The sequence below is a fragment of the Acomys russatus genome, chromosome 10, assembly GCF_903995435.1.
Source record: "Acomys russatus chromosome 10, mAcoRus1.1, whole genome shotgun sequence".
Lineage (NCBI taxonomy): Eukaryota > Metazoa > Chordata > Mammalia > Rodentia > Muridae > Acomys > Acomys russatus.
The window spans coordinates 14,851,318-14,866,266 of NC_067146.1; the positions used below are offsets into that span (position 1 = coordinate 14,851,318).

General features: G+C 41.1%; 1 protein-coding gene across 1 annotated transcript in view; it reads left to right on the forward strand.

Moving 5' to 3' along the window:
* The window catches only part of Grm8 (glutamate metabotropic receptor 8), an 845,527-nt gene that overhangs the window by 384,117 nt on the left and 446,461 nt on the right, over window positions 1-14,949 (forward strand). Inside the window, exon 4 of the mRNA XM_051151844.1 lies at window positions 14,681-14,816. Coding sequence (XP_051007801.1) covers window positions 14,681-14,816 — 136 coding nt within the window. The remainder of the gene's footprint in view (window positions 1-14,680; window positions 14,817-14,949) is intronic.

Below are 14,949 nucleotides of genomic sequence, written 5' to 3' on the forward strand. Positions count from 1 at the left end.
GATGCAGAAGCCAGAGCTCTCCCTCTACAAACATTACCTGAAGCTCAACATGTTTATCATAAGCAACTGAATAGAGAGGTAAGGTTATTGCAATCAGCTGAACCAGTCAGTGGGTTTGCATACTGTGCAGGTTAGGTTTAGGTCAACTTGACATGAGCTACAGTCATCTGGAAGGAAGGAACCTCAATTGAGAAAATGCCGCCACAGGATCAGGCTGAAGAACATATTCTTAATTAGTAATTAATGAGGGGCAAGGGGCAACCCATTGTGGGTGGTGTCATGCCTGGGTTGACGGTCCTGGGTTTATAAGAAAGAAGAGTGAACATGGTATGGGGAGCAAGTCAGTAACCCACAACCCTAAATTGCCTATGCATTAGCTCCTGCCTCCAAGTTCCTGCCCTGCTTGAATTCCTGCCACCATCGATGAACTGTTATACAGAACTGTAAATGAAATAAACGCTCTCCTCCCCAAATTGCTTTTGGACACATCACAGCAATAGTAACTTTAACTGGGACACTTACAGATAACAGGTTTGTGGTATCTATTTGGATACTACAACAGCCTCTGAAGGGGAACTGTCTGCAAACTGTAAATATCTGAGGGGAGAGAGAGCTATGGTGGACATTTTCTTCACACACTATCAACATTTGCATTCAGGTCCCAGGGGAAAGCTTCTCCTCATTCCCTCTGAGCCTTACTCCAGTGTGGTAGGAGGCTTTGCCATACCCAAGGGTCTGGGGCTCAAATCCCTGGCATGGTCCTGACCATGTCAACAGCACACTTTCACTCAGTGTTTTCTCTCCTCTCGTCCTCTTCGGGAGTCCATGAAGAGCAGTATGGAACAAACAATCCAATGCATAATTTGATTTCCTACCACAGCAGCTCCCAAGGTACAAGGTGTCTGCCTGCCACCAAAGTCTATCAGGTCACCATGGGTCCTGAGAGCCTTTCTGTGAGTCTTCCTGGATCCCTGGGTGGCTGAAAGTGGAACCGGCTGGAAATAGCAGGCACAGTGCATTCTAGGCCGGCCTCAGAAAGGAGATTGCAAGTGACTCCTGGCAAACTTTTACATGAAGCAACGTGGTATTTTTTAAAAACTTTTCCATCATAGTTTGCACCGTTAATACTTTGAATAGTATTTTTGTTGCAATTCTATCATTATTTTTGAAAGTCAAATTTTAGTTAAAATTTTATTACTTTCTGTTTCTTTTAATTTTTTTATTAATTATTTACTGATCGCTACTTCCTCTCCTCCCAGTCTTTCCCTCTCCCCTCCCCTCCTCCCATCCCCCCTTTGCTTTCTCCTCAGATAAGCGGAGGCCTCCCACCCCATGGATATCAACTCTCCTTGGCATATCAAGTTGCAGTAAGACTAGGTGCATCTTCTCCTCTTGAGGCTAGATAAGGCAGCCCAGTTAAGGGAAAGGGCTCCAAAGGCAGGCAACAGAAACAAACTCAGGATACCCTGCTCCTCCTGTAGGGAGCCCCACACGAAGCCCAAGCTGCACAACTGTTACATTATGCAGAGGGCCGAGGTTTGTCCCACGCAGGCTCTCTGGTTAGCAGTTGAGTCTTCGTGGGCCCCTATGGCCCAGGTTAGCTGATTCTGTAGTTTGTGTGTGTGTGTGTGTGTGTGTGTGTGTGTGTGTGTGTGTGTGTGTGTGTGTATGTGTGTGTGTGTGTGTTGTCCTTGACCTCTCTGGCTCCTTCAAGGCTCCCTGCCACCTCTTCCACAGGGTTCTCCAAGCTCTGCTTAATGTTTGGCTGTGGGTTTCTGCATCTGTTTCCCTCAGCTGCTGTGTGAAGCCTCTCAGATGACAGTTATGCTAGGCTTCTGTCTGAGAGTACAGTGGAATGCCATTAACAGTGCTGGGGTGGGCTCTCCTCATAGCATGGCTCTCATGGCTCTCATAGCATGGCTCTTATGGCTCTCAAGCTGAGACCCATCGGTTGTTCCTTCTCTCAATTTCTGCTCCATCTTTACCCCTGCAGGTGTTGTTGCAGGACAAGTTTGGGTTGAAAGTTTTGTGGCTGTGTTGGCGTCTCAGTCCTCCCAGTGGAAGTCTTGCCCAGTTACAGGAGATGGCCATTTCACGTTTCATGTCCTCCATTGCTAGGAGTCTTAGCTAGGCTCAAAGATTCCTGGGAGTTTCAATTGTCCTATGTTTCTAGCTCATCCCAGAGACGACCTCCCTGCAGCAGTCCAGTACTCTTTCCCTTTGTCCTCCCCTGACTTGATACCTCCTGTTCCTATCCTCAGCTCCTCCCCCACCTAGTTCCCTCCTTCCATCCACCCCCATATATATTTCCCTCCTTTTCAGTGATATCCAAGCATCCCTCTTTGGACTCTCCTCTTCTTTGGGTCTGTGGATTGTATTTTATGGCTAATATCCACTTATAAGTGAGTACAGAGCATATTTGTCTTTCTGAGTCTGGGCTACCTCACACAGCATGATCTTTTCTAGTTCCATTGATATGCATACAAATTTCATGATATCCTTGTTTTCAATAGCTGAGTAGTATTCCATTGTGTAAATGTACAACTTTTTCTTTATCCATTCTTCAGTCGAGGGACATATAGGTTGTTTCTAGTTTCTGGCTATTATGAATAAAGCTGCAGTGAACATAGTTGAGAAAGTGTCCTTGTGATATGGTGGAACCTCTTTTGGGTATGTGCCTAGGAGTGGTTCAGCTGAATTTTCTGAAAAACTATCAAATTGATTTCCAAAGTGGTTGCACAAGTTTTCACTCCCACTGGCAATGGAGGAGAGTTCCCCTTGTTCCATATCCTCTCCAGCATGAGCTGTCCCTTGAGTTTTTTATTTTAGCCAATCTGACTGGTGTAAGATGTAATCTCAGATTCATTTTGATTTGCATTTCCCTGATGACTAAGGATGTTGAGCATTTCTTTAAGTGCTTTTTGGCCATTAGAGATTCCTCTGTTGAGAATTCTCTGTTTAGAGCTGTTCCCCCATTTTAATTTAGTTATTTGATTTGTTGATGTCTAGTTTCTTGAATTCTTTACACATTTTGGATATCAGACCGATGTCAAATGTGGAGTTGGTGAAATATTTTCCCATTTTGCAAATTGCTAGTTCACCCTTTTGATTTGTCTTTTGTATTACAGAAGCTTTTTATCTCCATGAGGTCCCAGCTATTGATTGTTTATCTTCATGCCTATATCATTGGTGATCTGTCTAGGACGTTGTCTTCTGTGTCAGTGCATTCAAGGCTATTTCCCACTTGTCTTCTGTCAGACTTAGTATAACTGGTTTTATGTTGAGTTTTTTTTATCCACTTGGACTTGGGTTTTGGCTAGGGTGATAGATATGGATCTTTTTGCATCCTTGTACATGTGGATATCCAGTTAGACCAGAAATATTTGTTGAAGGTTCTCTCTTTTTTTTCTTCATTGTATGTTTTTGGCTTCTTTGTCAAAAGTCAAGTGTCTGTAGGTACGTGGCTTTACTGTTTGTTCTTCAACACAATTCCGCTGATGTCTGTTTTTATGCCAATACCATGCGGTTTTTTAAAATTCATATTGCTTTATCATACAGCTTGAAATCAGGAATGGCAATACCCTCAGAAATTCTTGTATTGTATAGGATTTTTTGGGTCCTATCATCTGCATAAAGTGATATTTCAGCTTCTTCCTTTCCACTTTGCATACTCTTGATCTCCTTTAGTTGTCTTATTGCTCTAGCTAGGACTTCAAGCCATATATTGAATAGATGTGCAGAGAGCAGACAGCCTTGTCTTGTCCCTGATTTTAGTGAAATTAATTTAAATGTCTCTCCATTTAATTTGATGTTGGCTATCAGCATAGTAGATATTGCCTTTAGTGTGTTTAGGTATGTGATTTGTATCCCTGATCTTGCCAAGACTTTTATCATGAAGGGATGTTGGGTTTTGTCAAAGGATTTTTCAGCATCAAATGAGATGATCATGTGTGTTTTTTCTTTTGGTTTGTTTGTATGGTGTATTACATGGATTATATGGTATATACATTGTTGTATGTTGAACTATCCCTGCATCTCTGGGATTAAGCCTACTTGATCATGGTAGAAAATGGTTTTGATGTGTTCTTGGATTCAGTTTGTGAGTATTTATTGAATATTTTTGAATCAATGTTCATAAGGGGAACTGGTCTAAAATTTTTTTGTTGAGTCTTTATGTGGTTTAGATATCAGAGTGACAGTGGCCTTAAAAATTGAATTTGGCAGTGTTTCTTTTATTTCTATTTTATATAATAATTTGAGGAATATCAGTATTAGCTCTTCTTTGAAAGTTTAGTTGCACTAAAACTGCCTGGCCATGAGCTTTTTTTTTTTTTTTTTTTTTTTTTTTTTTTTTTTTTTGTTAGAACACTTTTAATGACTGCTTCTATTTCCTTAGGCATTATAGGTCTATTTAGATTGTTTACCTAATTTTTTGAGACAGGATTTCTTTGTTTAGTTTTAGCTGTACCAAACTCATTTTGTAGACCAGGCTGGCCTGAAACTCATAGAGATCTGCTTACCTCTGCCTCCCAAGTGCTGAGATTACAGGCATGTGCCACTGTACCCAACTTGTTTACCTAATCTTGATTTAACTTATTAAATGATATCTATCAAGAAAACTATCCATTTCACTTAGATCCTCCAGTTTGAGAAATACAGGTTCTTGAAGTAAGACCTGAGATTCTTTGGGTTGCCTTGGTGTCTATTGCTATGTTCCTCTTTTCATTTCTGACTTTGGTAATTTGGATATTCTCTTTCCGTCTTTTAGTTATTTTGACTAAGAATTTGTCTATCCTATTTATTGTCTCTAAGAATGAACTCTTGGTTTTGTTGATTCTTTGTTTTTAATTTATTGATTTAGTACTGAGTTTATTTCCTGCCCTCTATGCCTCTTGGGTGTGCCTGTTTCTTTTGATTCTAGAGATTTCAGGTGTAATGATAAGTTGCTAATAAAAGGTCTTACTACTTCCTTTTTGAAGGCACTTCATGCTCTTAGTGATGCTTTCACTGTGACCCATAGGTTTGGGTATGTTGTGCCTTCATTTTCATTGTATTCTAGAAAGTCTTTAATTTTTTCTTTCTTTTTTCCTGACCCAGTTGTCATTGAGTAGAGAGTTGTTCAGTTTCCATGAGTTCGTAGGCTTTCTGCTGTTTCTGTTATTGTTGAAGTCCAACTTTAATCCATAGTGGTCTGATAAGATACAGGGGGGTTATTTTAATTTTCTTATATCTGTTGAGACTTGCTCTGTGGCAAAGTATATGGCCAATTTTGGAGAAGGTTCTGTGAGGTGCTGAGAAGAAGGTATATTCTTTTGTGTTTGGGTGAAATGTTTTGTAGATATATGTTAGGTCCATTTGATTCCTAAAATCTATTAGTTTCATTATTTCTCTTTTTAGTTTCTGTCTGAATGACCAATCCATTGATGAGAGTAGCATGTTGAAGTCTTCCAGTATTAATGTGTGGGATTCGATGTGTGATTTAAGCTTTGGTAATGTTTCTTTTACAAACATGGGTGCCCTTGTATTGTATTTGGGGCATAGATGCTCAGAATTGAGATGTTCTCTTGGTGCATTTTTCCTTTGATGACTATGAAGTGTTCTTCCCCATCTTTTTTATTTATTTTGGTTGAAAGTTTAATTTATTGGATATTAGAATGGCTAGTCCAGCTTGTTTCTTGCATTTATTTGCATGGAAAAAATTTTCCAGCCCTTTACTATGAGGTAATGTCTATCTCTGATGCTGAGGTATGTTTCATATATACAGCAGAAAAAGTAATTCTATATTTACAGCCATTCTTCTAGTATGTGTCTTCTTCTTGGGGAATTGATTCATTCCTGTTGAGAGATATTAATGATTAATGGTTTTAATCCTGTTATTTTGATGTTGTTGTTGTTGTTGGTGGTGGTGGTATATGTTTGTCCCTTCTTTTGGTTTTGATAGTGTGGAGTTATTTATTTCCTGTCTTTTCTTGGGTGTAGTTAACCTCCTTAGGTTGGAGTTTTTCTTCTAGTATCTTCTATAGGGCTGGGTTGTGGATAGATATTGTTTAAATTGATTTTTTTTGTTGTGGAATATCTTGTTTTCTCCACTAATGACAATTAAAAGTTTTGCTGGGTATAGTAGTCTGGGCTGGCATCTGTGGTCTCTTACAGATGTCAAGACATCTCCTCAGGGGTCCTTGGTGAACTCATGACCTCCAGGAAAGCAGGCAGGGTTGTGGGATGGGAAATGGAGCACAGGGTATGGATGCCGTCTACAGCTTTTAGTTTTGCTTTCAGGGGTGGGTAAGGGCTAGGGGCAGCATCTTATCAGATGTTCCAGGTGCCAGCAGGCCTGTGTGAAGGCAGGAAGAATATGAGCAAGAAATGGAGTGCAGGGTATGTGGTAAGGTTTGCTGCTATTCTAAAATTTGTGTTACATTTATTTATTCAGAGAGAGAGAGAGAGAGAGAGAGAGAGAGAGAGAGAGAGAGAGAGAGAGGGATAAAGAGAGAACACAAGAAGAGGTCAGAGAACAATTTGCTGGAGTCAGTTCTTTCCTCTCATCCTGTGTGTTCTGGGGACTGAATTCAGGATATCAGGCTTGGCATCAAGAGCCTTTACCTACTGAGTTATCTCATCAACTCCCAGTCTCAAATCCAATCTTTGACATGTTCACAGTCTGTCTTTGAAAGGAGATTTATATTACTTTGGTCAGGGAGACTGCTACTTTTCTATCTGTCTCTTCTCTTTTCTTTTCTTAACATGAAATATAATTATTCTATTTCTTGGTATAGCCAAATGACCAAATGCTACTCCTCAGAACTTCAGAATTTGATGATGCTATAAAAAGAATGATTAACTAATAGAATAATCAGATCTATTGAAAACTCCATGTTTTAGGCTTGTTGATCAATGGAATTGAATTAAAGACCAATTAATAAACCCACACACCTTTGGATACTTGATTTTTGACAAAGAAGTCAAAACCATACAATGGATAAGAGAGAGCATCTTCAACAAATGGTGCTGGTATAACTGGATGTCTACATGCATGGAAATATCAATAGGTCCATATTTATCACCCTGCACAAATCTAAAGTCCAAGTGGATTAAAGACCTCAACATAAAATCAGAGACACTAAGTCTGTTATAAGAAACAGTGGGGGAAGGGCCTTGAACTCACTGGCACAGGAGACAACTTCCTGAGCAGAACACAAATAGCTCAGGCTCTAAAGTCAACAATTAATAAATGGGACCTCATAAACCTGGACAGCTTCTGTAAAGCAAAGGACACTGTCAACAGAACAAAACCAATAGCTTACAGACTTGGAAAAGTTCTTTACCAACCTTACCCCAACAAAGGGCTAATATCCAAAATATATAAAGAGCTCAAGAAATTAAACAGCAACAAACCAAATAACCCAATTAAAAAATTGAGTACAGAGCTAAACAGAGAATTATCAACAAAGGAATTTCAAATGGCCAAGAAACACTTAAAGAAATGCTCAATGTCCTTAGTCATCAGTGAAATGCAAATTGAATGACTCTGAGATTCCATCTTACACCTAGCAGAATGCCTAAGATCAAAACTCAATTGATAGCACATGCTGTCAAGGTTGTGGAGAAAGGGGAACACTCCTCCATTACTGGTGAGAGTGCAAACTTGCACAACCACTTAGAAAATCAATCTAGCACTTTCTGAGAAAACTGGGAGTAGTGCCACTACACATCCCAACTATACCACTCCTGGGAATACACCCAAAAGATGCTGTACCGTACAACAAGGACATTTTCTCAACCTTGTTCATAGCCGCTTTATTCATAGTAAACAATCTGGAAACAACCTAAATGTCCCTCAAATGAAGAATGGATAAAGAAACTGGTATGTTTACATTATGGAATACTACTCAGCTATTAAAAACAAGGAAATCTTGATATTTGCAGGCGAAGGGATGGAACTAGAAAAGATCATCCTGAGTGAGGTAATCCAGACCCAGAAAGACACGCATGGTAAATACTCACTTATAAGTGGCTATTATGCCAACATAGATGTCCTTTGAGAGACTCCACCCAGCTGGGGATCAGGACAGATGCTGGGACTTGCAGCTGGACTCAGGGCAGTGTGCTGAGAGTTGTATGGAAGAGTTGAAATATAGAAGGACCTGGAGGGGTCAGGAGCTCCACAGGGCTGGTGATCATCAAGGCTGGTGGACCTGGACCCAGGGGGACCTGCACAAACTGATGCACTAACCAAGACCTATGCATGCAGAGTGCCTAGACCATCTGTTCAGATGTAGCTGATGGACAGCTCATTCTCTGTGTTGGTGGGGGAGGGTAGTGGGTACTGCCTCTGACATGAGCGCTAAAGCCAGAGATTTTATCACTGCCCCTTGAGGAGTGGCCTTGTGGGCACACAGAGGAAGGGGATACAGGCTAACTGGCTGTGGTCAGAGGGGACGGGAGGAGCCCCCCACATCAGGGGTCTTAGGGAGTGGAATAGGGCAGAAGAAGGAGAGTGGGAATGGTAAGATAAGTGTGAGGGGATAATAATTGGGATGCAATGTGAATAAATTATAATAAAAACCTTCATGTTTTAAATCTGAACATCAAACAACCTCTCAGTACTGATGCTGGCACTTGACTGTCCGATGATGATGAGTACTGAAAGTGATAACGTGCTGTACTTGTGAGAACTTTAACCTTCCTCTTGGTTCCTACATCACCTACGACGTCCTTGGGTGATCTGCAACCTCCTCATCAAGGTCACACAGGACCCACTCTCAGGTCGGCTGATGGAAGGTTTATTTTCTTTCGCATATCCCTTGTGCCTATACCACCAGACCGGTGCACGCCGACCTTTCATCTCCTGTGCCTGAGATAGCAGACCTCCCACTGGTGAGCATCAGCTTCCTTAAGAGATAATTACAATGGCATTGCTTGCAAATATACCCTCATGTCAATATGAAAAATTACAATGCCACCCTACAGATGATTGAGCCAAGGCCTACGTAGGTTTTTAATCCTTCATTGGCAAAGTCTTCTGCGTTACCATAGTCCCAATTTTACTTTTGCTTCTATCGTTAAGACACACTTTGACCACATATTTATAGGCATTCAGTCATCCTTTTGCCTGACTTGGGGGTGGGCTGTGAAAGTAGAACTGGCTCTATCTATTTGCCTATCTCAAAACTGTCAATCACAAACCCTAAATTTATTCATCTGGCAAATGTCTGTTGAAATAACCCTGTTATAAGGGAGGCACAGGCATTAGGCTTATTGTGATGAGCAGAAGGAGGAGGATTCAGGTGGTTGTGGTGTCTAGCGGAGGGAGGGAGAGAGAAAAGCATAAATATTGCAGTAACTGGGGTTGCTGCAGTAGAAAATGAAATAGGTGATAAGGGACCCACACATTTACAGAAATAACTGGGAAGGGTTGAATGTAGCATGACTGTATGCTGAGGTCTAGCCAGTTCTATAAGCTGCCAGAGTTCTAAGTATCTTAATTAAGTTCTTAACAGTCAACAGAAGTGCTTTATTTATGTAGCTGTCAATCAGATTTACTAGGGATAACGTGCTGGGTCTTGAACGAGTCTTTAAAGTTGCTTTATCTTACTCATCAGTCATCTGCAGCCACCAAACCATTATGCTACAGGTATAGTCAATCGTGTGAGGACATGGTGAGGGCCGAGGCCAGTCTAAAGCTGTCCTGGCCTGTGAGCCTGAGCGTCAGCCTTCAGCGGGAATACTGATGCTCCTGTTTCTGTTTCCCTGTCAGACAAGCAGTGATAACAGCAACCTCAGGGTGCGGCTGTTAGATATGGTGATGGAATGCCACAGCGGAGGGTGACTAGCGGTGTGCTTACATAGCAAGTGATCTTTACTTACTGTTAAGTAACGAGAAAGAGGAAAAAGTATACAAATGACAAGGAACCAGTCAAGATACTCTGGAAAACAGTTATAAATTTCTCTATAATTCTTTTTTTTTCTTTTGGTTCTGTATGCTAAGCTTTAAAATTGTTTCTTGCAGCACTATTGTCATAAGAGAGCAAAGTTAGTGTCCTTTGAATGATATTCCGCCAGTGACTTCTCAGAGTGAGATAGACTGCATTGGAGAAATTCTCTGAGGAGAGGCGCCGTCTCTTCTTCCCAGGTGTTCACATTGAGGCAGTTACTGTTGGAAGGTGTTGAGTGCTACCTGGAAAAGGCATCTTTGATTAGGACTGAATATTTGGGTGAATTTCACTTTATTTTAAAATCAATTCTAACAGTGGCTGATTTTAATATAAAGTCAATGGATCTTCTGGGGCGATGGAGTGTTTCCTATTTGCTTCTGTGTTTTGATAGATTTCTTGCACCACCTTTCATTATTATCCAGGGCTGTACTCTTGTCTGACTTCCTCCATGCACATCTTGTCTCTCAGCTAACTGGTGAAGCTGCTGAGAGCTGGCAATCTCTGAGTGCCCCTGTAGCTCCTGAAACACGGCAGACCACGGGTGCTTGTGAATGGACCAGCTGCCCGTCTTTTTGAGTGATGTAGAAATAGAAAGTGCGAATGACTTTCAAGGCTGAGGAAGACATTCTAATTTAATGCAAATCACTCGTGAAGCAGTCTCTGTATGAGTTAGTAGAATATCCATAAGGTATGAAACATCAATGTGCCATGTCCAGTGGATTTTCTCCAAAGGTATTGGTTCAGCTGAAATAGATTAAAGATGTAGCATCTCCAGGAAAAACAAAACAAAACAAATTGGCCAGATCAACAAGTACAGGGTAAGGGAAGTAATTTGAAAAAAAAAAAAGTGAAGTGGGTATATCCTTTGTTAAAATACACCCTAGCTAGCTCTGCTTTTTTTTTTTTTTTTTTTTTTTTTTTTTTTTATTATAAACAAATATCTCTACCAGGTCCTCAGTGAATAAGTCAGCCTAACCTGTATGTGTGCAATGCTTCCCCTGAAATAATTATGATGAAAAAAATTCAACTATCATTTTTCCTAGCTCTGGAGTTGGAGGTAGTCTCAGAATGATGCTCGGGACATAACAGATTTTTAATGCTTACGTAGTCCTTAAGTAATTATGGCAACTTAATGAAAAACACAGTCAGATTCAGAAACAGCCATTGTTCCTTGAAGAGGTGACATTGTTTGTATTTCTCTTTGGCAAAGTTACCTCATGTTGTCACTCAGCCATTGTTGATTTTTAAAGAAATTATAGCTTAATGCATTCCTCCAGTCCTGGCTCTGAAAATTTTCTCAAAGATATGATCTTTGTTCCCAGCCTCTCACTGGCTCTCCATCTAGAGCACGAAATTTGTTCAGATCTCTCTCAGCCTGCTTTTCTCTTTGCTGATCTCACTAACAACCCCGAAATCTCAATACTGGACAGAATGGCACCTGCATTTCCCTTAACCCCGGAAACACCATTTCAGCCTGATGGATGTCCCACTGGTATTTTGAAGTCACTGGCCTTGTAAAAAAATAAATTATTCACTTCCTTCCACATACACTTTCCAGTCCTCTTGTTTTTCCCTGCTGTTTAATCATCTCATCACAGAACTCGTCACCATGACCGAATCCACTGCTGTGTACCTAGTGGCTTCCTGTCACTTCGCTGTCTACATCTAACCAATAGGGAGCCACAGATTGGGTCAGACCTCCAGCAGAGCTCTCTCTGTTCGTCCTCCCTTCAGTGGTGCAGCCTCAGGTGTTGTTCCTCACATTGCATGCTGACAACCACCTTCACGGGATTTCTGCTTCCAGTCATCACACTTTGGGCATCCTCCAGTAGGTCTCATCCATTTTCATCTATGAAACATCGCGTTGACGGAACCAGTGTTTCCTATGGGCCATCAAGGCCTGGCTTCTCAACCCCTTACTTTGGTTCAACCACCTATTTCCTGCCATTTCCCACACTATTCTCTACACATCTCCCATCCCTTTGAAGCCGTCTGAATTATACCACCTCAGAGTAGCTTTTCCTGACCACTGCACCAGCCAAGTTAAATTTCCTTATTCTCTTTATAGGGCTCGCCATAATTCATACTTCTTTTTGCGTGATGCCTGATTTACTCATATTTCTAAATTCTATGAAGGCAGAGGCCATGTTCATTTTATTGACTATTGTATCATCGTGCCCTACAAATGGCTGTAAAATTCTGGACCCTAAATAAATATTTGCAATGTTATGAATTGATCGTTGTTAGTCTTACTGCTATAATTGTAAGCTGGCTAAGTATGGGCCACTGCGCGGCTTGATTGGTTGGTGATGAACAACTCTACTCCTGAGGAATATATATAAGTTTAGTAAATACATTTATACTACAACAGTGACTTTTCATATTTTCAGACATATAAGAAAATAATCATTGTTTATTGGTTATACTCATCCATTCCTGCTGTATACATTGTACTGATCACGCACAGTCAACTGGATATCTGCTGCTAGACTCACTTTTCTCCCTAAAACAAAGCTTATCTCTTTCTGTAGTATTAGCTTTAATGAAGTACTGTCATTTTTTTCAGGGTAAAGTCTAGTTATGTAATGTCTTAGTTCAGGCAAGCTTCTGTAATAAATTACAGTGTGCTTGTGGCTTATAAACAGGAGTCCGAGATCGGAGTGCCGAAGTGATTAGGTTTTTCTGATAGCTCATTTCTTGTTTCACAGACAATTGATTTTTTAAAAATTGTGTTCTCAGATGGCCTGTGGTGTAAGAGAGTTCGCTGGCCTCTCCTCTTTCTTCCTCTCTTCCTGTTTCCTTCCTTCCTTCTTTCTTTTCTTTCCTAGGAACCTTCCTTTCCTTTTTCCTCCTTTTCTTCCTCCCCTTCTATTTTTTCCATTTTTACTTCTTTAAGAAGTGTCCCTAATCCCTGTATCCACGAGGACTTAATCCTTGCTACTCACTGCCCTCTCAACAGTCTTGTCTCAGTGCTCTCACCCCGGGGTCTGAGTTTCAAAGCATAGATATTTTATACACAGCCTTTCCTGTGACTGACCACTGTGTTCTTGCTCTGCTGTTCTTGTCAACTTCAGCTTTAACCCATGTATAGTCTAGACTGACATAAAGCTACTTTATTATAAATTCTCTCTCTCTCTCATCTATGTTTCTGTTTTGAAATCTGGCTTTGTCGAGCAGTGACTTTCCTCCTTCCCTGCTCCCATTGCATGATGCATTATTTTTAATAATCTTCTAGTTTACTTCCTATTCCATTGTAACTTACGATAGCATGTGCCTCCAGATAGACAGTGTCTCCTGTGCTGGACAGATCTTTCAGAATCTATTGCGGAGCACATAATGGCAGCCAATAATTGTTGGGTAACTGAAGTTACAGTCAGCTGTTGGGAGTGAAAATATTTTTGCTTACTGCAGCAGTGTCACAAATGGTGACTAATTCTCAGCTCACTAAAAAAAAAAAAAAAAAAAAAAAAAAAAAAGCCCATTGAAGCTACAATGCAACCGAAACCTATAGCTAATTCTATTTTCTCTTCCAGTGTTAGAACTTGTCTCTGCTCTACTGCAATTAGAAAAGGCATGATCTTCTACCCCTATCCAATCTCAGAGGCGGAGTCTTCTCTAACATTTCTTTGGCTCTTCATTGTTTTAGGAAAGAGTGAAAGAAGCATCCTGGATCCCTCCTCTTCGTTCCTTTCTTTCTTTTTCCCTCCCTTTCTTCATTTCGCCTTCAATAGTTATTTCTATTTGTATGATCTATGTCAGCAGAGGGCTTGAACCTTTGAGTTTTGTTGGCTAACATGAAGACTGTTGGTCTTACAGCACACCCTGCTGAAAAGTGATGAGGTGTTGCCAGTCACCGTCAAAATTAAATTTAAATGAGATCTACTGGTAAAGGAAAGCAGAAAAAGGAGCTTGGGTGTTCCACAGTGGCCTCACACGGAATGCGTGGTCAGAGGTTCCACAGCGGCCTCACATGGAATGCGTGGTCAGAGGTTCCACAGCGGCCTCACACGGAATGCGTGGTCAGAGGTTCCACAGCGGCCTCACACGGAATGCGTGGTCAGAGGTTCCACAGCGGCCTCACATGGAATGCGTGGTCAGAGGTTCCACAGCGGCCTCACACGGAATGCGTGGTCAGAGGTTCCACAGCGGCCTCACACGGAATGCGTGGTCAGAGGTTCCACAGTGGCCTCACACGGAATGCGTGGTCAGAGGTTCCACAGCGGCCTCACACGGAATGCGTGGTCAGAGGTTCCACAGTGGCCTCACACGGAACGCATGGTCAGAGGTTCCACAGTGGCCTCACACGGAATGCGTGGTCAGAGATTTTGTTAACTTTATTACTCTCATTCAGTCTTACAATAAATAAACTTAAAGGATTCCTTTTTTCCATCCACCCCTAGGATCTACTCACAGATCTTAGACAGGTTACATTTCTTCTCTAAACCATCACTATCATCATCACAAACAACAACAAAATGTTTAAATTTGTGAAAGAAACCAAAACTCATATTGGTGTTATTCACTTAGTGCATACATGTATATATATATGTGTGTGTGTGTGTGTGTGTGTGTGTGTGTGTGTGTGTGTGTGTGTGTATGCAACTACTTTCAATAGGCTAGAGTGACAAATGTTTAAGGAAACAATTTTTTGTAGTAACTTGTGCTTTTATAATGTATTTAACCTCATTAAGTTTTAATAAAATAAGTAAATGATTTTTCTGAAACAATTCCCTTCCTCCAAACAGGCGGTGTGTGCATTGCTCAATCACAGAAAATTCCACGTGAACCAAGGCCTGGAGAATTCGAAAAAATTATCAGGCGCCTGCTGGAAACACCTAATGCTCGCGCGGTGATCATGTTCGCCAACGAGGATGATATCAGGTGCTGGTTGCGTCCCTGCAGGACGTATGGTCGGATTTGTGCCCACACCCTCTCCAAAGCTATTTTATGAACAGTGTAAAAAGCGTGTGAGATTTCACCGGAACTGCTAGGCTCCTGTGCACCCGCAGACTGT